The sequence below is a fragment of the Drosophila tropicalis genome, unplaced genomic scaffold (assembly GCF_018151085.1).
Source record: "Drosophila tropicalis isolate 14030-0801.00 unplaced genomic scaffold, ASM1815108v1 contig_593, whole genome shotgun sequence".
Lineage (NCBI taxonomy): Eukaryota > Metazoa > Arthropoda > Insecta > Diptera > Drosophilidae > Drosophila > Drosophila tropicalis.
The window spans coordinates 14,481,629-14,507,593 of NW_027173070.1; the positions used below are offsets into that span (position 1 = coordinate 14,481,629).

Below are 25,965 nucleotides of genomic sequence, written 5' to 3' on the forward strand. Positions count from 1 at the left end.
ATTAGCTATAAACGATACATATAAACATTAGATGTTTAGGGCGTCAATTTTTTAGCATGTATTCCATTCTCCTTCCAAAGCTAATAATATACGCGACGAAAATCATTCAAGCAATCCGTTTTGAATCTATATAAGTTCAATAAAAATATATTGTAAGTGGATTAACAAAAGAAGTTTCGTAATTAAATTATTTTTCTAACTAGCAAATGTTACAATTCGAATGATTCTTATTAAGTGCAACACTCCCTTGCCAAGATAGAGTATAATATTCCACAGACCTTTCTCTTCTATGACTAGGCAAAGTTAGTGCATCCGTTTGTGTGCTAGAGTATTAGGGCAAATGTAAAATGACCTGAAAAATCGGTGACAGGAAGGCTTTGAGCCTCTTAGCAGTAGCATCCGATTTCATGGCGAAAAGGTCGACGGCGGCAAATTTATTAACAAGGCACTGCCAATGCGATGCATCTACTTGGCATTTTGCATTGTGCTCGTAATTACGAAATAACAACAATAACAATGGCAACAAATGCAACACCTTAGTTAAGGCATCTTCATAGATAAAGAGAGGAAAAGAAACTCTCATAAGACAAGTGTTAATTGAGCCTAAACGTAGCAGCTGTTGAACAGGTAACAAAAAAAAGGAAACCCAAAGAAGTGCAACAGACTTTCTTCTATGCTGGGGATTAGCGGTTAGTTGTTAAGGGTTGACAGATGAAGAAAGAGTGAGAGAGGGGGGTAAATGGATGGTATAACTATATTGATGATAATGACTGGCGCCAGACAAATTGATTACTAATTGGTCTAGTTCGAGGATGGTTCGGGTAGGTGTGACAGGATGCACTAAATCTAAATCAATGGATTTTAATCAGCTCCAACTAAAGTGTTGAATTAAACTTTATTGAATTGTAATTACAATTTTACAGAAACTGGAAAGTTGATTTACATTATATATCATGTATAACTATGTATTAAATTTAAACATTTTTTTTTTTTTTTTTTGCATATATTTTTTAATGAATAGTTTCATATGGGATTAGGTATAATATTTTGGTTTTTCTCTTAAAAGGTTATATCTTTGTCTGTGTGGTTGTGTGTGTGAGTGTGTGTTTAAGAGTTTTAACAGTTTTTCTTCTACTAAGCACAAACAACAATTAGTTGATTTTTAGGAAGAGGGAAGAGAGAAAGGATTTAGGAGGGAGAGGTTAAGAATTTACATTTACACACTTTAAAAGTTTTGTAAGGACATTAAAAAAAGGTTAGAGCAGAAATTATCTAACAGATATGTGAATACCCAATAATCCATTTCATTTTACTTTAGACTATATAATATTTATAGGTTTTTCTTTTAAATTTATTTATATTTATGTATATATGTATGTATTTATATAAAGTTCTTTCGAATATCAACAATTGGTGTTGTTTGTTATTTAGATTTAATATTTTAGTCATTTATTAAAATAGTTTTAAAAATGTTTTTGTGAAAGAAACTAGCAAGGGCATTTTGGATTTTCTGTTTTTTTTTTTTTTTTTTTTTTTTACTTTACTCGTAATACATTTCTTTGAAGACTTATGTACTTAGAAACAAAAGTCGATCTATATACGTTAGATAGATAGATATATATATATAGATATATTGTATATATATTATAGTGTATATAGTTTGGTTTTTGTTTTCTTGTTTTCTTTTATTATTAGATTTTAGTTTTTTTAATGCCAATTGGCTTAAGGTACTTAAGTTTTTTCTTTGCCATTTGGCGTTCTTTTCCCTTTTTTTTTGTTTTGCCACGCCTACTTAGAAATTTCACTAGAATTTGTATATGTAGGTGTGTGTGTGTAAGAGTGTGTGTGTGTGTTTGGTTTTTGTATAGAATGTGCAAATATTGCAAATTGTTTTTGTTTTTTATTTGGTATACCCTGACCTTAACAAGTTAACAAAACATTTATCATCGCCTCCCAAAAAAATTGATTGCAATTGATTTTTATATTAATACCCTAAGCCATATGCGGATAGGGGATATACACACACATTTTTGTTGTTTAAGTCATTAGTGAAATTGTATTTAGTCTTCTTTCGATTTATAAATAGAGTTTTTTGTTTTGTTTTCTTTTCATTAAGTACAATAGCAAAATGCAATCAAAGTTTATATATGTATATATAGAGAGAGAGAGAGACAGAAAGATTTTAGTTTAGATAGTGCGAAATTAAATATGTATAGAATTAAGTTTACTTTTTCTTTTGTTTAAATAGTTAACAATGTAATAGATCTAAAAACTGGCATTTGGTTTTAGCCGTTATTAACAAACGATTTCTTTGCCTTTTCTTTTCTTTATTTTGTTTTTGGTTTTTTTGGTTTTGTGACAAAGTTCATTGAGTAAAATGGTTTTAACTCACAGCCCAAATGCATATTGAGTTAGAGCAGGAAATCGGAATTGAAATCGGATTTGTGATTTGGATTATTATTCATTATCTGAGGCGTGTTCTGGAGGTATGTCTCGCGATTTACTATGTTTTGTATGCAATTGTATATATATATATATATATATTTATATGTTATGTACATTATATCTGCCAGATTTCGTTTGTTTGTTACTTATACGTTATGGTTCTTCATTTTCATTTACTTTCTTTATATGTATATTATTTAAATATTATGAAAGCTAACAATGTGGACGGACAAAAATAATTTACAAAAATTCATTTATTGTTACAACTTTTTTTTTTTGTTTCTTTCATTTTTGTTTTTCTTAAGTTTTCATCGGCGTTTTCTAAGCGTTGATTTGACAATTGGGTTTTCCATTCAGTATTTCAATATGTTTTCATTTGTTGTATGTATGGCGAGCATGTAGTAGTTTAGACTTAAAGACTAATTAGTCACAATAATAAAGACTTAGCACACGTTGGATAGTATTTTAAGTACATTGCATTTAAAACAGAAAACTAAAATTAGAATTAGGTTCATTCAAAATATCAGATAAAACATACAAATATAAAAAAAAAAAACTCAACTAGAAATGTTTTCAACATGATATATCCATATATATATAGAGTTAGATTTCATTCGATGATTTTAGAAATCAACAACATCTGTTTCGGACACTCAGAATGCATCTTAGAATATAAAGGGAGCAGTTACTACTACAACTACTACTATTACTAAATAGATGTAAGTAGTAGTTAGATATATGTATCTATATAATTTATTTATATGTATATATAGGAGTCGAGGATTAATGTTTTTTTTTTTTTTTTTTGGATTCTGACAGAAGAGGCCGTTGTGTTTGTTTTTTTGTTTGTTTTAGAAACAAGCTTGATTGGTTACTTAATGCTTGGTAATACAATTTAAAATAGACTAGCATAGAAGCTTGATGCTCTCGTTATCAGTATCGTTTAAAGTTAGTTGGGTTAACCTATATACACAAATGTAGCTAGTTAGTTTTCCGTATTGTATATAAGTTGTATTGATTTAAATTTTATATATATATATATATATATATATGTATATATGTTTGCAGATGCACATTATAGACTACATTTTTTTCCCACTACAATTTGGAGTTTTAAAAAGTTTGTTTGTTTTTTTTTTGTTAAAGGCTTCAGTAATAAGTTCTTTCGAGTTGAGTCAAATGGATAAATCTTTTGTTTTTTAGTTTGGAGCTTCGATTTCAGTTAAGAGTTTAAATTTAAATACAAGTATATATATAAAACCACTAACCTAGTCTACATATACAATACAAAGTTCTTGTTGTTGTTGTTGTAGTTGCTGTTAATGCGAAACAAATGTTTTTTTGTTTTTGTTTTAGTTCAAGTTCGTGTTTCAAAATTCGTTTTTGCCAAAAAAAAAAAAAAAAAAACTGAATAAAGAGGTTTTTTTTTTCTCTGATTTCTTTTTTTCGGTTTTTCTTTTAAATTTTCTTCTTTTTTTTTTTTTGCTACTAAGAGAGAATTGTTTAACTACATTGTTAGGGTGCAATTCTTATTTTCTTTTTTTGTTTAAACAAATACGAAAGTAGAAATTGTTTTTGTTTTTTTTCACTCAGTTGTTAAAGCTATTCATAAATTCTTATTGAACAATATTGAAACTGAATTTAATCGTTCCTATAAAATAAGTAAAGTTTCATAGATCAGTTTATCACTGATTGGATTGCATTTGGTGTAGATTGTTGACGTTGTTGCTCTGAGTAATAGCAGAATTGCTGCTAAAAAGGAAAAGGAGATATAATTAACAGAGATATTTAAAGGATGCGTGTAGAATGTGTTACCTATTTTCTTGGCAAAGTAATATTTCCTGTTGTCCTTGATACTGCAAGTTTTGAAGGTATTCCGCCCTGCGTTGGTGCACCAGCTTCTCTTTTTCGGCTCGTTCTCTCTGTAGTCTATTATGGAAATGGAAATGTTTCTAAATTAGTTAAAGAACTTATTTAAAAGAATGCAAAAATAAAACTAATCAGAAATCATGGCCGTATAGAAAGAACAAATCACTCGTTTCAATCGTTCTTACCAAAGTCATCAAATTGCCATCCCAAATGCTAGCGTGCAATTAATTATATTTATATATTTTTTTAGTCAGCCGCAAGTTAACTTAACTACATTTAGTTCTAAAGGTTTAAGAAGTAATTACTCTACTTACTTGATACGTGATTGTCTCATGAATTGTTGAATTTTTCTAGCTGCTTGATTTTGAGTCGACTGCGAGTAGGTGCGTCTGTGAATAGAATTGAATTGATTTTATTTCACTTTTTGATTCGAATGAGTTCACACTCACTTTAGCGGACCCGAGGGACTTGTCTCTTTGGGTGTACTGGGCTGTGATCCCATCTCTTGTTGCTGCTGCTGATCCTGTTTGTAATGATCATAGAAACTGGACAAACACTGCGAGTTACTGCTGCTGCCGACACTACTGCCATGATCACTGCCATTGCCATTCTTGAAACGTTTATTTCGTCTATACGAACGATAGCCATGCTGGATAACAAGAGCGGCATTTGTCATTTGCCTGTAGTAGGCATATTGCTTATATCTTCTATAATAGTTCTGTATAACAATGGCAGCCGTTCGCTCCTTATTCTGTTCCTCCATCTTCTGGCGACCTTTATACGAACGATACGCCTTCTGTATACACTTGGCTGCCTCATACAATTCCCTTTGCTCGGTATCGGTTAGCGTCAGCTTGGAGAAATCCGCCTCAAAGGGATATTGGGACAGACTCGATGCATGTAGAAATTCTGTCAGTTGTTTTGTCGATGGCGGCGGACTTGGTGAGCTAACAGATGGATCTGTTCCCAATATAGAATAACTGGCTGGCGATTGCAATGGCCCCGAGCTGGCTGGACTTAGACTAGAACATGGAGTGCTAACATCATGATAACGATAGCCATGTTCATGAAAGTCAAAACTGAAATCGCTATCAAAATGAGTATTGGGCAAAGAGTCAAGCAATGGATCCATAAAGCTATCGGTTAAAGCTGAAGATTCCGAGGTAAGAGGTTCTGTCAACGGACTTCCCAATACCATCATTTCATCGGCTTCGTTCTGAAATGTTCAAAACATACGATTAGCATACAATTTCTAAAATTATTCAATACACATTTATACCTTTATGCGCTCTGGCATGGCTGCTATAATATGTTCGGCTAATGTTAACACTTTGGCATCGGAATCCCCTGAAATTGTTTATATACAAAGATATATATTAATTGTTGTTCTTTTCAATGGGCATTTAAACAAAGAGAGAGACAGCATAAAGAAACTAAGTCTACTTAAAAAATGTTTTTTTGTTAGTTTTTTGCGTTAATATCAAATACAATTTTACAACAAAGAACAATGCGATTGCAGGTCAAAGGTTTTAACCTAAGCCCCAACAATCACACTGTGGACAAGCATTTTGGGTGTGTGCGTGTTAGCCCCAATGCCATTAACCATTGAGTTGGTTAAGCTATATATACAAACAAGAAGAGCTGTTGTAGTCATTTTCTGTATATACAAATGAGATTATTTTGGTTTTCGTGGCTAATTAATCAATGTTAGATTTGTTATTAGACATCGATTACAACAACAACAACAACAACAGCAACAAAATATACACAACAAAATCACAACAACAAATCACATTTACGTTTAGTTCTAATATGTTAAATACCCTTAGATGACATATAATATTATGTGGGCATGTTAATAACCATTAAACAACATTGAAAAATGAACATTTACATAGATTAATTATAATAATATTACACACACAACCAACACACGCACTCACACACACACACACACACACACGATTACAACATTAACTAGGCAACGGCAACAGCAACACCAATAACAACAACATCGATATGCCCATATATGGAGTTATTATACATATGTATGTTACGTAGTATGTATATTAATTAGTTAGTTAGTAGTTAGTTAATTAGTTGGTATACGAGCGAGCGTTTAGCGTCCTTTGTTTATCTCTTTAATGTGTGCAATTTTCACTGACCTACTACGGCAACATCGACCAAAGCCAGCTCATTGCCAATTGTCACATCGGTGGCACTTGTCGAACATTCATCGCCGCTTTCAATTAAATCTTTGTCGTTAATGGGACTCGTTTCGCCTGTGGATACAACTTCGCCTAGATTTGTGTTTTTTTTTGGTTTTTTTTGGATTTTTATCAAAAATGTGTCAATGAATATACTTTCTCTTAGTCTTACAAACTATATAGAAAGAGGATAGAGTAAAGGAAAGAGATAAAAGAGGGTACAACAAGTAAATTAACTTACAGAGAGCAAAATCCATTTTCCGTAATGGCGAGAGCAGACAATTGGTCCCAGTCAAGGAATCTAATGGTGAATCAACACCCAAATTATAATTATCATGGCTATCAAAAGTGCTAAAAGACAAAGAGAGAGAGAGAAATAAATATAATATCAAGTAATTGATTTCTATATCATTTACTTACCTATGCAATCTGTTGAGAGATTTTCCAGATTTACTGCGTATATCCATATTAATGCCACTATCAATGGAAGAACGCTTTGAATAGCGACTGCTATTATTAGGAGGACTTTGATTGCTAAGAAAAAAATCAGATTTTAAACGGATAAATACCATTTAGGGACCTTTGTTTACCTGGCAATAGCCACAGGTCTTAGGAATACACCATCATGATGTTTGCCTGTCTCATAACCATATACAGCCGCCTGTTGTGTCTGCTGCTGCTGCTCGGATGTATCAGATCCCGATCCCTCTAGACCCATATTCATTGATAGATTGGCCAAACCACCACGTAAATGAGGCTTGCGACAACGTTCCTTTTCCAAACGATACATTTGACTCAAAAGCTGTTTGTGTCCCCGTAAATTGGCCAAATCCAATGGCGTTTGCTGTGTCTGAGTTTTAATTTTCAATGCATTGTGATTCCATTTGTAGAGCAACAATGAACATTCCACATGTCCACGCACACAAGACCAGGCTAGCGGAGTGAAACCATAGACATCCTGACTGAGGGCATCTAACTCAGTTTCCAATATGATATGTGGATTCTCGGCACGCCAATTGAGCATAGCTCCCACCAGTTTGGCATAGCCCAGAGCGGCAGCCAAATGTAAGAGAGTCATGCCTCTTAGACCCACCGACCAATTGGCTGTTGTGCTACAGCTGGGCAAACTCCATGAGTGTTTCGTTAATCTATGGCAATAACTAACCAATTTCTCTTCAAAATTTGGCTCCATATAGAGGGCTGTGTGATCCGTCTAAAAGTAGTGTATTAAAAAACCTTTTTAGTTGGGATAAACTTATTAGTTTTATAATTTACCGTCAGTTCGTTTTCCGCTTTGACTTGTAGCTTCTCATCTATCGTCGATAGGCGATTGAGCAATGTGAATTTGTATAGACAATCGTTGGAACTGCTCGCATCGAAAGGAGCATCGGCTAGCAGTGATAACTTGTACTCAAACATTACAGAATTGGACACAAGAAAGCCACCACAGGCCACTTGGAGGCTCACAAAGCCCGCCTCATGTGCCGGACAATAACAACGCAAAACGCCCTCTTGCACTAGCTCCGTGGGCACGGGTTGGCCATCGAATAGTACGGTATAGCCACCTCCTTGACCTTGGCTACTACTCCAGGGACCGGCTACAAGGACTTTTACCCCACCTTCGGTGTACGACCATTCGGGACTAAAATCACAAATGTTGTGAACTTTTCGGGCTATCGACGTCGTCGTCGTCGTTGGTGTTGTTGGCGTTGTAGCGGAAGTTGAAGCCTCTCCAGAAGCCAAATAGGAGCCCTGCTCTAGAGCAGTATTGTTTAGAGCCTGTTTATCATCCAAATCCAATTCGGGAAATTCTACCAACATATCGAATGGATCTAAATTGGCAAATACATCATCTGTCTCTTCATCAGCTTCCACAACGGTTGTCGACTCCGTTTCGTTTATGATTTTGTCCTGTTTCTGTGATATTGTTGCTCCAGTGCCTTCCTCTCCTGTTGTTCCTGATGCATTAGCATAGGGCATATTGGCTATTAAAGTTCTTTGTATATCTTCTTGTGAAAGATCCAAAGTCTCATTAAAAAAACTCAACGATTCTCCTTCTGTGGCCAATGGCTCATCCTGTTCACTGCTGCTGGTGCTGCTACTACTGCTGCTGCTACCAATACTATTGCTGCTGCTTATCGTATGCCGATTATTACTGCTCTCATCGCTGATACTAATTTGGCTGCTATTATCACTGGAAGCACTAAATGTGGTATGGGCACAACCATTTCGTAGATGATGATTTTGTTTGGCCCGAGCGCTGCCTATGCCTATGCCTTCGCCTACGACTCCGCCTCGTTCCATTTTCTGTTTTTGTAAAGTTTTAATCAACATAAATAAATGTGCATATGTATGGGTATACGTAAATTGCAAGTGATTTTGTGGTTTTAAACTCACCTCGCTCATTAAATTATCACAAGTTTCTGTTGCTGCTGCTGCTGGTGTCGTTGTAATTTGTTGCTGTTGATTGCCATCGATAATGGATTGTAAGGAACTCGAGGTGGATGATGAGGTGACTGATGATTGTGAGGAGGAGGGTGTGGAAGACGTTGTGGCTGTTGTTGCATTATTATTGCTTGTGCTGCTGCTGCTGCTACTGATGCGATGCTCGGGTGACATGCACATGGCCTCAACTGGGGGTTGGGCTTGACTTGGGGTGGCTGCTGCTGCTGCTGCCTGTTGCAATTTATAATAATGTTGCTGCTGCTGCTGTTGTTGGTTGTTGGAAGCATTGAGTTGCTGGTGTTGATTGTACATAAAGTTCTGATTGTTGTTGGTGTTATTATTGTTATTATTATTATTGCTTGGGTTATTATGGTTTACGACATTTAATTCGTTGTTTGTTTGAGCCGATAATTGCTTGCCGTTGTTGTTACTGTTATTTTGGGGGTTTATGATTTTGTTTGTGGTCATGTGACTTTGATTTTCAATTAGTTCTGTATCCATGACTACCGCTGCTGCTGCTGCTGCTGCTGCAGAGGCTGTTGTAGTTGTTGTTGCCCCTGCCAGAGACACATCTCTAGTTGTTGCTGTAATCGTTGTATTGGCAATTTGCAGGCGTTGATGATTGTGATTTAAATGTTGCAAACGTTGCAACTGATATTGTTGTTGTTGCTGCTGCTGCTGTTGCTGCTGCTGTATGACTAGATTACTTCTTGTGGCCATTAGTTGCTGATGATTCGCAGCAGCTCCACGATATTGCTGCTGCTGCTGATAGTTGTTACTCTCTTGCGTCTGCTGCTGTTGTTGTTGTTGTGGTGGAATTATTTGAAATTTGATGGCTGACTCTTGGGGCAATTGTTGTGTGGCATTGTGAAACTGTCCATGCAGATTATTGGCATCCAAATGTTGTTGTTGCTGTTGTTGCCGCTGTCTCTCCGACCAGCGGGAATACAGCTTGCTAGCCACAACCACATTAGGTGTTGCCACCCCTGCACCACCAACACCACCACTATTTGTCACATTATAGACGCCAGCCCCACCACCACTCTCATGGCCTAAACGTTTCTCGGAAACCGATTTCAAGATGCCACAAGAGCGTCGCATTACAGGATGTGTACAGGTTTTGCCATCGGCACAGCCAGCATCACCACAGCCACAGTCCAGCTGTTTGACCAATGCGGCTTGACGTGATTGTCGCTGCTTTTCCATCAATTGGCTGACTATTGACTCCACAGTCTCAGCCGTAGAGATCTCAATGTCATTGCCTGAATCGGAATCATCATCCGAATTGACTGTCGATACTAAAATGATGGTAAAGGAATTAGATCAGGTCAGCGTTCAGGAGCTCCCAAAAGTGTGCGATGAAGCATCTAAGTAGAAGAAATTTTCTGCAACTCTACTTACGCATAGGTTTCAATTGGCTGACCAGCTCTTCTTTGGTCCATTCCTTTTTGTCGCCCCACAAGGTAATACTGGGCGCAATGACAGCCATTTTATTATCATCCGGATAGGGTACATTTAGATAATGCACCAAAACAATATCCGGATTCTGAGGAGAGGAAAGAAAAACGTATTAAAGTGGCTCTTTCAGGTGACTTAGTTTCGCGGCGTTTTGCTTACCTGCAATAGCCAGTAACATCTGCGATGAAATGTAGGCAATATGGCCGAGTGTACATAACAACCATAGATGCACTAGTGTGTGTGTGTGTGTGTGTTTGTGTGTGGGAAGATGGGAAACGAAATTCAATTTATCAATGAAAAAAACAAAGGCATAAAAAGAATCCCAACACGCAGCAGAAGTAGCAGCACCCTGCCGCTTTATTCATTTAATTGGAAAACATAAAAAAAAAACCAGCTACTAAATAAATTCCATAGATAAAGCTCAAGTTGAATCACAAATTAAATTACCAACCACCCACGCTAGGGGGCGCCTCAAGTTAAGTGCCAAAAATCGAAGAACAAACAAACAAAAAAAAATCCCTAAAAGAAAAAAAAAGGGTTGTTATACAACATTTCGTTGCGCATTTTTCTTATAAAGAAAGTTTTCCTTCTTTGCCACTGATAAATTTTTGTTGGCTCTCGTTTTGTGTCCGATATGCCGCTGACTCCTTGTCTCTCATTTTTTTTTAGTTTCTCCTTGGTTGGTTATCATGTAAGAAGACGGCACCCCGCCAGCCATTGCCAAGTGCATAAATCTTTACACAAACGTATATTAAAATAAAAATTAAAATAAAAACCAAACACAAAAAAAAGTGGCCCTTAGCAAGCAAAGGCAACAAAAAATTGGCGTGAAATTGCCAACTGTTTTTATGCATTTTCCCGAGACAGGGGCGGCGATAACAGAGGAAGAGAGGTAAAGCCATTTCAGACATTATAAATACGCTTAACCCTTGGCAAGGCTTATTTCATTAGCCAGCAAGAGAAAGAAAAAAAGGCGTCATCATACATATGCTTTAAGTAAACACTTGAAAAACAAGGGGCAAAAAAAAAAAAAAAAAAAATACTTCAGTACTTCCGGCGGAAAATCATAATTCACTCAAAGCCAAACAGGAGGAAAACGAAAATAAACCCTTGCTCGAAATCACTGTCCTTTTTTTCCCAACTCCTTCCCTTTCTCTCTGTATGTTTGGTATGACAAATGGAAGTAACTTGGACATTGTCTAATTGCCTACTTGGGCGGAGGCATTAGCTCTATCCTGCAAATCATCTACTTACCTCAGTGCCTTGTACTTTTAGTTTCATGTGATCCTCCCGCGTTGTTTTGCCATCTTTGCGTTTCTTCCAGCAATAACCATCGCGTCTGTAACGCACTTTTTTACGCGAATATAGCAAAAGGGAACCACTTTTTGGTCTGCCATTGAGATAAACATATATAATATCTATAACATATATGTAAAATGTGTCCCTGACTCACCTGGTTCGTACTTCTTTTGATTGCCATTCGCTATGCTTATCAAAACTGATAAGAATCGCAGCAATTTCCTGAAATAATAAAAAGTTTATACATATAATAGAAATGTTTATAAATATTTGCATACAAAAAAAAAAAAAAATGTTTTTATTGTTTAAACGACCTTCAGTTGATGTCTAATTATTAATAATTTTTACTAGCAACACTGCAGCAACAATTTGTTAAACAATTTCCGTTGTTAATGGAAATTTTTTTATGTCCTACTGTTGCCCAGGCAGCAGGAACTCGCGGCATTTCCTCTGCAAAAGTTTTCGGCCTGGCGCATATAAAACAAAGGAAAACATTTTAGAAATTTCATTTTGACCGCAAAGCGGAAAACTGGACAAACACACACACACACACACATTCACACAAACTGAGAGGAACTAAGTGAGAAAGAGAGAGAAAGGCAGAAAGGGGAGAGTGTAAGCTGGTGTTAACCACAATTTACAGGTGTCGCCCAGTTGACACCTGACCAAAGAAGCCAAACAGAGCAGGCAAAAGGGGCAAGCGAATAGGAAGAAGGAGACAGGCACTTTGGTTGCAATTTGTGTGCATACATGAAATGCTTAGATGATAAGCAAAAAATAGAAGTATGAGAAGAAGAAAACATTGTCAGGATTCAAGCAGATTCAAATGCAAATCACACACACACATACACACACGCAAGCCAAGTGATGAAAGTCAGCGAAAGTTAAGTTGGTTTTGGAAGCCATTTGGTGGCCTTTTTCATTGCATGTTTTGCCGATAAAGTTATCAATTTGTTTTTGGCTCAGGCCAAGCCAGGCCAGCCCTTGACATGGCATGAATAATGTAAGTGGCCATCCATTCAGCCATCTAACCATTCATCCTCATCTCAAAAAGAACTGTTCGCTTGCTCTCCGCACTGGCTCACACTGACGGACTGACTGACTAACAGGCTGACTGCTCACAGCTGGCGGTGATTCTGGCTGCAACAACAACATTTTCCATATGTCAGAGAAGATTTCGCAACATTTGCGAGTGTCATAAAAATTGTATGCACACACAAAGATAGATAGATACATATAAGTATAGATAGATGGAAAGAGGAAGGGGAGTGGGTGGCAAAATCACAGGCGCGTGTTTGTCAAGTGGCAAACGTTTGCATTTTGAGCCAAAAAATTGCCTCTGACTTGGCCTTTTTGCTTCTCATGTATGTTATTTATGCATGCCTCGAGCCAATTCAACTCAACTCCTTCTTGAGCTCTAGAGTTTTTAGCAGCTCCTGCAGCCTTGTTTCCCTTCCCCTCATTTCTCCATCACTTTTATGATGAATTCTAGGCACATACGCGCAAAGCCTGTTCGATAGAGCATTAAAAATTTATGCGCACCTCAGCGTATTTGGCCAAAACATCATCATCATCATTGCCAGAAATGACACACAAGTCCAAACACATCAAGTGCCACTTTCAACACTTTTGACTCACCCACATTCCCCACCACTCAACCAAGAAAGGCGTGTGGCATATGAGCCATTTGTCTATGTGGAATTTTCAATGAAACAATTAGAGAATTAAGTATCAAAAATAAATAAGAAACAATTCTAAATTGATGAATTCTTTAAACTTTTTTTCGTCAATCTTGTATGGAAATGTTAAATACATTTAAGTTAAGAATTCTCTAATCTTATTGGTTTGTGATATAAAAACGGTGAATAAACGGCAGTATTTTTCATTGTTATAAAACCTTTTTGTTTGTCGTCCTGAATTCGACCTTGAAAATATTTCAACTTGAAATATATGTACTTACTTCAGCTTGATTCTTTTGTCTATTTTTATAATTTTATGTCCTTCGTGACAAATTTTAAAAGAATAAAGGCCCTCACAGAGTAATCCTTCATTTGACGTCATTAAGTTTAATATTTTTTCAACTTGATTCGAAAATAATAATTCTTTTTCAAAGTCAGTAAAGCCACAGAAAAGTAAAAAAATATTTCCCAGTTTAGTATACAAAACAAATAAATTAAAGGACAGACTTTAAGGAATCTATCAGCCAAAGAAATATATATATATATAGTTTTATGTTTTTAAAAGAATTTTTTCGGAATTAGCCAATTTGTTAAGTCTGTTTGGCATAAAGTCTGTCCCTTAATTGAAAAAAAATGCAAATAATATTCAATTGTTAAAACAAGATTCAGTCAAACTTAAATTTAAGAATAAACAAACTAAATTTGTCTAAAGTATTCGAATATTTCTTCTAATTCCAAACAATCATGCACAGGACAATTGATCCTGGGCACAAACTAGCTGTACTTTAAAGTTTAAACCTAACAAAGGTAAGATTTCTTGGTCAGCTGGCTTTTGGCTGAAATTGTATGCATCAGATTCACAAAGTAATACATTTGTTTTTGGTTCAAGTGCTTATCTTTACCAATTAATTCTCAAGCCTTTTCATTTCTAAAAACATCCTAAAAACTTTTATACCTAAAGCAGAATATCTATTTGATTAAACTTTCACATAATCATAAATCTGCTAAGCAGGTAAATAGTTGTTTTCTTTTTAGCCTTAACTTAGTTAAAACTTAACAAAGTTGTGGTTTTTGAAAACCATTCTATTCTTTTTTTTGGTCTAACGAACAACAACTGTTTAGTGAATTTTGTCCAAAAGCAATTGCTATTGCCATTTCTTATTCATTAACAATTTGTTTATGGCCACTTAATCATTTTCGTGCCACAAATTTTTCACATACCTATGTACATTTGCCTACTGCGTCTCATTATCAATTTAACTTTTGTGATTTTTTTTTAAGCCAAACCGCAAACGAATGCGAAGCCCTACGGCTCATTGGTTGGTGTGGCTATTATTTTACAGTTGCTTTATGGCACCACCACCAGTCAGGGTGGTCAAAGGAGTCAGCATGTGAGAGAAGGAGAATTTCAGCTGTGTCCAGGACCTGCTTAAATGCCAAATTAAAACTGTGTGGTTAAAGCCAGTCCCAAAAGCCACCACTGCCCATTCCTCCGAATCATCTCCAACTCCCATCTCCATTGCCTTTGCCTGTAAGCAGACTAAAATAAGCGTGCGTAATTTTATTTATGCACTGGCCACACGGTTACATTTTGTAATTTTTGTATATATTTTCCACTGATGCAGTGGCGGGAGTTGCAGGAGAAAAGGGAGCTAACTGCTGGTGGAACGAGTACGGGCTTTGCCAAACTTTATTTTTAATCAGCTTTTGAAATGCCCTTACACACATACCAGCAAAAAAGAAAGGTACCTGCCCCAACAACAATAGTCGGAATTCGTTTTTTATATTCACCAAAAGGACATTAAAGTAAGTTGTATTTCAATCCTTTTTACTATAAGTAACATTACGGAATCAAATGCTTGCTGAATTAGGAATAGTTTGGAAACTGCGTTCTCAGGTGCTCCAGGTAGTGTTACTAATCATGTTTAAACCCTTATTCCATGACTTAGTCTCATTTATATCTCACTCAATTAAAATAGACAGTCTTCATCTTAACAGTCTATAATATATAAGTATTTCTAGTGGGACATATACCATTTTTTATGTCTCTAAATGATTTTCCAACATTTGGATCGAGTTTTAGTTGGAAGTAAGCTTTATTTCAGTTCCCATCATTCGATTGACAATACAAACATTTATCGAGTTGAAAACATTTCGAAGATTTAAGTTTACGATTGACAGCAAAAAAGGATTCAATTGAGAATTCTTCTATTAGTTTTTCTTTAAAAATCATTGTCCTTCAAATAATATTCCAAGAGCATGACCATGGATCATTTCAGTACTTAAGTAAATCTAACTTAAACTTTAACTTTAAATCGATGACATTTTAAATTGATTCCCTAGAGATCACAAAAGCTGCTCTCAAGCAATTATCTCTTGCATGGAACCACTCATAACTTGCTACATTTAGGTATCGTACAGCCCTCGTAGATTTTGTAAACTTTTTGGTGTTTTTAATTTAGTCAATTTGTTGTCAGAGTGTGTGAAATGCCGCTTAGGACTGTTGGTCCAACTTGTTTTCGACCTTCCCATGAAACATACCTTCCTACCTACTATTCCTTCTCATTCTGTCTGTGCTTTTGGTTTTTCAACTTTACAACTGTCCAAATGAATATTTGCGGTTGCGCTTAATTCACAAGTAAAACAAACAGAAATACAACACAAAAAATAAACAAAAACAAAAGAAAAGTGAACAAACACAAAGCTCATTTCAAGGAATTTGCCTGAACAACTGAGAAAAAAAACCAAAAACTTTTATTGCAAAATAAAAAAAAAAAAAAAAAACTGAAACCAAACCAAAATAAACTGAACTAAACTAAACTTTTTCGCGTACGTGCCATGGCCGGTTGTTTTTTTTTTTTTTATCTAGTATTTGTATTATGTGTGTAGTTTTTTGTCGTTGTCTTTGTTGTTGTTGTTGTTGTTGTTGTTGCTGACCCCATAAAAACGTCAAGAAATACGCGACTTTCTAATAGACTGGCAACCATCTCATTAATCTGGCAAGAACCGGGAGGGAAACCAAATAGTCGAAGGCTGTCAAAGTGTCCATTCAGGCCTACAGGACAACTGGCAGGCTCATCCGCCTGTCAGCTCCGCCCAGAAGAGACAGGCGTCCTTTTTTTTTGTGTTTGCCCCTTTAAGTTCAACCCTTTCTTCTTAAGAGAGACTTGCCATTTTTATGTGCAATCAAATGCAAAATAGAAACACAAATACAACAACTTCAAATAGAAACTTAAAGAGATAGAAAGAGAGAGAGAGAGAGAGAGAGAGGGAGAGGGAGAGAACTCCTTGAAAACTGACCTCATTTGTATTCCAACGATGACGCTGTGATGGAAAACTGTCAGCTCTTGGCAGGCTCTCCAAATTGTCGGGCAGTTTGATAGGTTCGCCATCTGGAAGAAGGAAGAAAAAACAAAAACATAATGTAAATGCAACAACATTGAAAGTGTAAGTAGTGAGGCAGAAGAAGAAGATATCATGAAAATCAATTTTGCATAAACTCCCCCGACCGACCGCTTTGACCCCCCCATCTCTAACAACAGGTGCAACTTGAGTTTTGGATTTGGACATTCATAAATGCGACAAAAATGTAAATCACCTTAGCAGACCCTAGGTCCTAGGTCTAGAGCACTAGACTGATGATTTATAGGATATATAAGTAAGAGAGTGTGAGAGAGAGAGATAGAAATGTCAGGCTTAATATAAAACGCCACAACTTCATTTATCATCAAGGCAAACAGGAGACAGCGAGCGAAATGCGTTAAGAGTTGTGAAAAGTTTTGATCATTGAATAATTACTTTTACTTAATGGAGCTTACTTCATGGTGCCGCCAATATGTCAAGTATTGAGAAAAACTGAAGAAAAAAATGCCACGCAACTACCATAAACTTTGCGGCCAAACAGTAATTTAGCAAAAAATGTGTAATAAAAACCACAAACATCATGGACATCTCTTTTAAACTCTGCCCCCAAAACCATCACCAATTCGACGATATATATCAAAATCCAAATAGGAATGCAATTTCCACCCCACACACACACACACACACACACAGACAACACTAGACCTCTCTACCCTCTGTTGCCTGTCTCTCAGAGGGCCATAAAAAAGTATTGTACACAATTTATATAAAGTGCTTGAAGCGTCAACTACGACGACGACGACGACGACTAGGACGAGGACGACAACGATGAGAAGGACGAGAATGAGAACGACAATGACGATGACTACGTTGAGAAGGAAGGTCGGTCGTGTGCCAGGTTCGCGTTCGCGTAACCAAAAAGTGTTGCCAAATTGCAAATGGCTAAGGGAGAATGAGCCCTATCCCACAAAGAGGAGGCAGACAGTGCGTGGCTTTGATGACGTTGATGTAGTATGGCTTTGGCTTCAGCTTCAGCTTCGGCATACGGTTCGAAAAGTTGTTTACGGCATTTTTATATATGGCCAAAAGTTTCGTGCATTTCATTTCACATTTTGTTTTGCCTGGCTGACAAATTGATTGTATTGTATTTGTTGTGTTTGCTAAAAAGGTTAATTTCATAGCGATAATTGTCAAAAATGTCGTTGGTAATAAAACAAGAGGCCCATACTCCGAGAGCACCTATTTATAATGCATTCCCTTCCATTGTTCAGATTGGCAGTGAGAGACAACAACGACGATGACTCTCTGCTTGATTAATACAAATACAACAAAGAGCTTTGTATTTGTTTTTATTTTTTTTTTTTGCCAGTTTTAAACTGGGTTTTGCATATTTTATGATAGACATTTTTGCCAAAAAAAAGAAAAAAAGAACCACAAACGAAAAACTGAAGCCGTCATAATAGACTCCTCTGAATCGCCTAGGGGAGGAGTCGGCAACCGCCAAAAAACCAAAAGAGAAGGCTGAAGCTCAGGTGAGCTCCTCGCTGTGGTCCCATGTCGACAATGTCGATGGCAACGTCAACGTGGTTAAATATTTTTTGAATACCCTAGCACAAAGTGTATATTTGTTACACTCAAAAAATCTTAAGTTCTCAGGAATCACCATTTGTTAATAAGTCATTAAAACTTTTGAAATTTAAAGAACATCTACATATGTATTTGTCCTTTAACTAGACTCATGTCTTGGTCTTACCTTTTATAGGAATTTTTTGTCAAAAACTTTTATTGGATTAGAGTTTTGCCGTTGTCTTGTAAGAAATAAGGATTTATAAGATTTTATGCCATTTTTAACATGGTCACTTAAAAATACAATTTTTGTAGCATACTTCCGGGATGCAAGAAAGATTTTAAAAAAAATATCGTTTTCTTGGGACTTAAGACCATTTGATAAATTTTCAATAATTTGGAAAATATAAATTCTTTTTTAGCTCTTGGGAATTAAATTTTTCCCGTATTAGATTCAATTAAGCATGTGGACATAACAATTTTAAACATTGTTTTTACATTTTTCCTAAGTTTTTATTATTTTAAGTTTAGGATTGGTTGGTGGGCCTCCCAAAAAGTTCAACATAAGATTTAAGAGATAAAGAAGAGTGTTATACTTTCGTCATTGGCAAAGTTATTCAAGGTCCTTCAACTAGTTATTATTACAAGCGTCATTCCCATGGACCCAACACCCCTGACTCACTGGACCCTCTCTCTCCCCCTCGCTTATAATTTAAACCCACGCTTAATTGTGACAAATGAGCTCCGACACTAGCCAAATGAAACCAAAGTCCAACTTGGGCTCATAATTTTTGGTAGAGATTTTAACAAGAGTAGAAGATGTTGAGTATGACTCTAGGGGACAACAGTAGCTCCTCCATCTCTACCTCCTACTTCTCATGGCCGTCTCCTATACTACCTTCCTACCTGGCTGCCTGCCTGTCCAGCATGTCCTTGTTGAAATTGACATGGCAAATAGCACAAAAGAGTTGATATAAATAATAAATTTTCCGTTTTACGATTTTTTCGCCGTGTAAATCTTTTCTACTTTCTTTTTTTCGCAGCAAGCGTAAGAGACCTGCCAATTTGTGGCCTGCCAAATTGTGGCTAATAAATATCCTGACAAAAATCTGGCTAAAGTCAGTTGTCAAATTGTGCAATATGTGTACAAGCCATAAAAAATAACAAACCCAAAAAATAACAACACCAACATCAACAAGAAATGCAAGTGGGTAAAATTGTTTGCACTTTGTCGGTGGGTCCAGACCGTTGGCTGGAAATGTCTTCGTCCTTTTTTTTCCCTAGAAAAAGCCGCGTGAAAAGTCACCAAGTGTGAAATTACTTTTGTTTTACAATTAAAGGCCATTAAACGTGTTGCGAAAATAATGTCTAAACAACAATAAGATATAAAAGTAATGCATCTTTCACAAAGAGAAAGTTAAGAACTTCAACCGGCTCTTCGTTTTGTAGTTTAAATATTTGGAAAAGTCTAGCCAAAGTTAATGCTTTACTTGATAATAGGAAATTAGATATTTTTAGATTATTTATATTTAGCCTGCAATTTACAATGAAAAGAATTCTCGGAAATTTGCTATCTACATTTAAGAATGTTAAATTTGTGACAAATTTGATTCGTTAAGCTCTCCAGCTCTTTCCTTAAGTTATGAGAGATAAAACTGAAACACTCAACAATTTTTATTCGTATCTATATTTGAAATCAGGGACAGATCCATGAGGTTACCTCAAAGGGTTTAGACATCCTCTCCTCCATTCATACTATGCAATATTTTTATCCATGTCCGTCTTTGTTGGAAATTTATTTGTTTTTGGATTTAAATTTGTGCATTAGCCAAAAGTTAATTTTAAACTGATACTTGACACTAAAATATATATAAAACAATAGGCAAATGCTTCTATTTCATTCTAGATATAAATATTTAGAGTGTTCTATTTCTGTTTTAAAGATTAATTTGCATCTTTATAACAACTCAACGAGCTATCAAGCCTTAACCTGAACTTGTGACATTGATAGAAATATAGTTTTCATTGATTCAAATTTAGTCATAAGTCTTAAGCCACTATAAATTTTCAATTTTACTTTAGACTTACATCTTTAACCATATATACATCCAATAATTGGAATCTAATAGTTTTATAAACTAATTCTATTCTAACAGTCTTATTAGAGGGCCATAAAACATGAAAAGACTAAACAAATATTGTTTAAATTAATATTAATCTTTATAGTTGGGTTTATGTACTACTTTGTTAACTGATAAAAAAAAACCGCTTAATGACGTATTCTAATGGGCCACACAGAAGGCCAAAGACGTCATAGTTTTTAGGTAATAAGTAGAGAGGCAAACAAAAAGACAAAAAGTTTACTTTTCAAAGATAATGAATACAAACACGACGATGAGTGTATGTATAAGGCCGGGCAAAAGGCAAAGAAGACGAATGAATAACGAGATGATATAAACTTAAAATCTTTTGCACATGTTGCAACTTGAGATGCGAGAAGATGATTTATAATGGCAACAAAGAGAGAAGAGCAAAATCAGAAATAACGTTTACTTCATAAAATGAAAACAAACCGTTGCGACTGATAAAAATCATATTTTTCATATTTCGCCCCTCTTATTTTTGCTGAAATCCAAGACAGCGCCCAGACAGGCCACCAGAAAGACCAAAAGTTTAGCATGTCATTACAAGGAAACATTTTTCATCACGATTTATTTTTTCTCCTTGTGTGTTCAGTGTGTGTGTGTGTGTATGTGTGTGTGTTTGTGTTTGCCACCATTATTGGTGAAAAACAGCAATTAAAAGACACATAACAACAAATATGCCATGTCAGGTAGTAGGGCCAGGTCAGGACAATAATTAGCAAAGCGAAAACAAACAATTTTCTTCCAAGTCGGAGAAATGGAGAAAGTTCTTGGAGTTAGAGTTGCAGTCAGTCAGAGTAAAGTTATATGTAAAAGGGTAAACCACCAAACCGATTAACATAAAAATGCAACAAAGCCAAATGCAAAAGCTAAAGCTAAAGCCACAGCCAAAGCCAACTGAATGAAACATGGGAAAACTGTAGAAACTTTTGCAAACGTCTCAAAGTCATAAAAGTCCTATTAATGAATTTCTAACCGAAAAAATTCTAGCAAGAGGGCCAACAGAAACAGAAGAAAGACTCTGAAGGCAAATGTAATAAATTATTTACATTTATGAAACAGAATTGCAGAACAATTGAGGGGGCCAAAGGAGGAATGGTGCTAGCTAAGAAGGGATCCGGGTGGAGTGTGTGGCACGTTGTCAACTGTCTCTCTTCCTCTATCGTTTGCCATGTCTACGTTTTGAATGCAATTACGTGCGGATTTCATTTTGGAGTTGAAACACATTCTTTCCACATTTGCCTAAGCGAAGAAACTTTGGCGGCATATGGCAAATATACCCAGAAATCGGTAGAAGGGTAAAAGAGTGCTGGCGTTGGTGCTGAGGATAAACCAAAAAGGAGTTAGCCAACTTGGGTTTATGCTAAGAACTTTATACCCTTGATGTGGGTTATTTTCGACCTAAGTGATAATGATGATTGCAGAGAGCATTTCAATAAAATTCTTTTTAAATGTTCATTCATTGAGGCATTGAGAATTAATTTAGTTATTAGTCAAACAAGAATTTCAATAACAATAGCAAATAGTTCAATAGCAAATAACTAAAATTTTAGTTTTATATTTAAGTTAATAAAGATTATAGAATCTAAAAATTGAACACCTTTGATAGATAACAGTTCCATATTTTTACAGGAACTTTGATATATTTTTCCTTTTTATTTTGTAGTTTAATTCGTAGAAAACCTCTTAAACCCCTTAAAGACAACTGAAAAGTGTTTCTTCAACAAAAAAATGTATTCGTTAATCCAATTAATTGTCGAATTCTGAAAGATCTTTTGGCTTATATCAAAAAGATCCTTAACAAAGTAAATCTATATTCCCTTATCTTAGGGTATATTTTAAAAGTGAAACAAAAAAATTTAAGGCTTTCGGCAAATATTTTTTTATATATATGTATCTATATACATATAGATATTTTTTTCATTTTTAGCCAAAGGGGCGGGTCAGTTTAAGCTGACTGCAAATTATATTAATATCAGGCCTCTTCAACAAACAATTTTTTTTTTGTGTTGGGTTTCCATTTCGTTTGCATGTGAAGTTTGTATAACTTTTGTGTGGCAAAAAATATCAAAAATACATTTTTTCCCGCCTCCTTCTCTCTCCCTGTTCCTTCTCATATGGTGTAATTTATTTTAATGCTGGTATTTAGGCAGAAGCACCAAAAAACTATCTCGTAGTCTATATATTTTACATAAATTGTAAATTTAAACATATTTAAAGTGTCCAAAAGCCAAATCGGTTGCTCCATTAAAAATACATTACATAAAGAGAATGGGGTGGGGTGAGTGGGGAGGCGGTGAGTCTTTCCAGAGGTAAAACAAATTAATCTAAATGCCAAAAATGTAAAAACTAATATTTATCTAACAAAATTAATATGTTGTGTTCGTCGTAACATAGACAACAACCGATTGAAGGGGCAAAACAAAGAGGCAGAAACGCACAACATGTGGACCCAAAAATGTGGCACAATCCAAAAATTTTTCGGTTAAAAGGACTCAACTGGCAACAGCACCCTGTAAAAGCGATAAGCCAAATAAATAACGCAGCAGGCAGGAAGCAGGACCAAAATTGCAAAATGCATTGTTTCAATAAATCTATTTGCTCAAACGGTTGGTCGGTCGGTCGGTTGGTCGGTTGGTTGGTTGGGTTTGGTTTGTCTACCTCTCTCGTTTACTAGATGTGTCTTTCTATACTAATCGATTGGTTTTAGTTCAGGTAAGGGAACAACAAATTGTCCATGGCCCATAGACCTCGCGCGTGTGCGTGTGCAACTTTACACATACATATTAATCCAAATTAGCATCAAAGTGATTTAATTGCTTGGAATTTTGGCATTGGCAAACACTTTTCAACCACTTTTTGTGGCCAGGGCCCCACTTGGGCTTGTTAACATGGCCTCAGGTGAGGCACGGCACCTCTTTTGCATTTTGTCACCATTTGGCCATCGATCAGGCTAAACAAGGCAACCTCCAGCGCATGCCACATGCCACATGCCAAACTCCTCTTTGCCCGTTACTTGCTGCGTTACCACTTTAAACTGTCTAATAAATTTTAGCTGGATACTCCATTTTAAAGCCCACATTTCTCGCAAGATTTATATGGCTTTTAGTAATATGAGCAAATATATTACGTGACATGCCTCAAACTCCAAATGGTGTTCAGGCAACTAATTGAATTGCCCGCTGAAAAGTATTACCTTCAAGAAATTAATAGGCGTCCATCAAAATCCTCTCTCCACACACACACACAAACCGTAGACAGAGAAATGGCAGCTGGAACTCAAATTAAAGGGCAGCCAACAGCCAAAAAAAAAAAAAAAAAAGGACACGTTATAAAAGTCCAACCAACTGAGAGAACATGGGCAATATTTATTGAGTACGTGATCTTTGACAAAAATAGTAGCAAAAACAAAAAAAAAAACCAAATCCTTATGTGAGTTTTTGAATTTTTTATTACCAATTCCCTAACCCTAGAGACCAAGAAAAGCGAAGGCTGGACAAACACACAGACAGACAGACAGAAAGACTGACTGAGTGACTGACTGTGACTGTGGTCTATCCTTAGCTCAGCTGCCAAGTTTCTGCTGCCTTGCATAAGACGACCCACAAAAACACACACATTATATATATGTACATATGTATATAGATATGTGGATATAGTAGAGCGGCTTATTAAAATTTTGTTCTATAACTTTGCCATCTTTTATGAGTTTTTCACACTTTTTGGTACTTTTGGGCCACTGGACAATTGTCCCTGATTTCGTATTTAAATGTAACATTTTGCATTTTTACTTTGCAAAGGTAGACAAATTTTTAAGAAAACTTTAAAGAAAAAGAACGAAAATAATTCAAACAAATAGGTCAAGAATTAAACTCAAAATGTTGGAGAAAGAATTAGGGGACGTCAAAATGAAGGAAAATTTCTTGAAAAATTAACCGGATCGTGTGGTTTATATGATTATTTGTACTTCCGTTCGTGGTGGGATCAGCTACAATGAAACATAAACAATATATTATCAAGTCTCAATCTCTCTCTCATTCTGAATCCTCCCCGAGTCAAGATATATTTCCCTGATCTTAGCGAAGTTGAGTGCAAATAGCACAAACCAATATGCAAGCCATATCTATGCCAACGATGAGGATGTAAGATTAGATTAGATTTAAAACATTCACAGATATCGAAAGATAGTTTCAGCTTTACCGGACTTCGTTTTGTTTGTACAGTTGAAACCCATTCGATTTAATGATAGTAGATCAAGTTATTAATTAAACACACAAAATATATAATTGTATATATTCTAGCTCTTGGCAAAAACTGTGTAAAACTTGAAAGATTATATTTATAAATTTCTATAAATTTTCCTAAGCTAAATTTTAAAACTTAAAAATTTGTATTATTATCGATTTTTGGAAAAAAAAAAAATATATATACTAAACCAACTTTAGAACAATGAACCCAACACAAAAAGATTGAAGCACAGACACACACAAACACTCACATGCACTTGTGTTTGTTTTTCGTTTTTACATGAGGAGCGCAAAAAAGTATGCTATACATAATGAAGCTGCTTCTTTTGGGTTTATTATGAATGCCATTCCTCCGTCTACTCCTACTTCTTGTGATGCAATTTCTCCTTAATTTTCACCTGCCAAACACACACACACACACACACGTACAGAGGCAGCTCATTGTTCTCCATACGGTTTTCATAACATAAAAAACACTTAAAATGCCGTTAAGTTAAAATAATAAAGTTAAGCGGCCGCCGGGCAGCCACAAAATCTAATGTGACAATGGTTGCCAGCAACAACAACAAGAACAGAAGTCGAAGCAAAAACGCTGCAACAATTGCTGACATATTTCAATGTGCAACAAAAGACAAGGGAAATATAAATGAGACAAAGATAGGACCAGGGACATGACAGAGAAGCAGACGAGGCAGGGCATAAAAAACTAAGCCAAAACAGTAACAACAACAGCAGAAACCAAATGTTAAGCATATTTTGCATTGTTAGCCACACACACATTCACACATATCCATACATACACGCACCTCACCTGCGAGACCCAATGGCTTGGAAACGCTTCGCTTCACTTTGCCTCAGTTTTGCTTTTGGGTCTCCTTAACTTGGCGGCCTTTTGTTTCAATTGTCTGTAGTTTAGGTTTTTAGGCTCGTTGTAAGTATCGCTGGATGTGTGTGTGTGTGTGTGCATGTGTCCTTTGTCAACAACAATAATAAAGTCAACTCCAACTCCATTTCTAACTGTAAGTGGGGAAACAACCAACCAACATATGCGCGACGCTTCGCACGCGTTTTGGTATGGCGTGCGAAATATTGCACAGGAAGATACGAGTATGAAATAAAATTTAATGAAATGTTTATAAAATGCAAAATGCTTAAATTATTCCCCCGTGTAAAACCAACTGAAACCCCGAGTGACCCTTCAACATTTAAGTTGTAAGACATTTTTATAGAAATTTTTAACAAT

General features: G+C 35.8%; 1 protein-coding gene across 7 annotated transcripts in view; it reads right to left on the reverse strand.

Annotated features, from left to right (window-relative positions):
- Positions 1-870: 870 nt before the first annotated feature.
- Camta (Calmodulin-binding transcription activator) overlaps positions 871-25,965 on the reverse strand; it is a 42,469-nt gene continuing 17,374 nt past the window's right edge. The window contains exons 4-20 of one of the 7 annotated variants that reach the window (XM_068291891.1): positions 16,703-16,794; positions 11,878-11,945; positions 11,679-11,814; positions 10,584-10,655; positions 10,368-10,512; positions 8,919-10,264; positions 7,797-8,828; positions 7,112-7,734; positions 6,942-7,055; positions 6,763-6,872; positions 6,480-6,614; positions 5,594-5,661; positions 4,764-5,530; positions 4,629-4,703; positions 4,500-4,527; positions 4,261-4,374; positions 871-4,194 (exon numbers count right to left, since the gene is read on the reverse strand). In XM_068291891.1, the coding sequence (XP_068147992.1) occupies positions 4,261-4,374; positions 4,500-4,527; positions 4,629-4,703; positions 4,764-5,530; positions 5,594-5,661; positions 6,480-6,614; positions 6,763-6,872; positions 6,942-7,055; positions 7,112-7,734; positions 7,797-8,828; positions 8,919-10,264; positions 10,368-10,512; positions 10,584-10,655; positions 11,679-11,814; positions 11,878-11,945; positions 16,703-16,794 (4,925 nt within the window). In that variant the 3' untranslated portion in view covers positions 871-4,194. The other 6 variants (XM_068291890.1, XM_068291893.1, XM_068291889.1 and 3 more) reach the window with 6 other exon arrangements.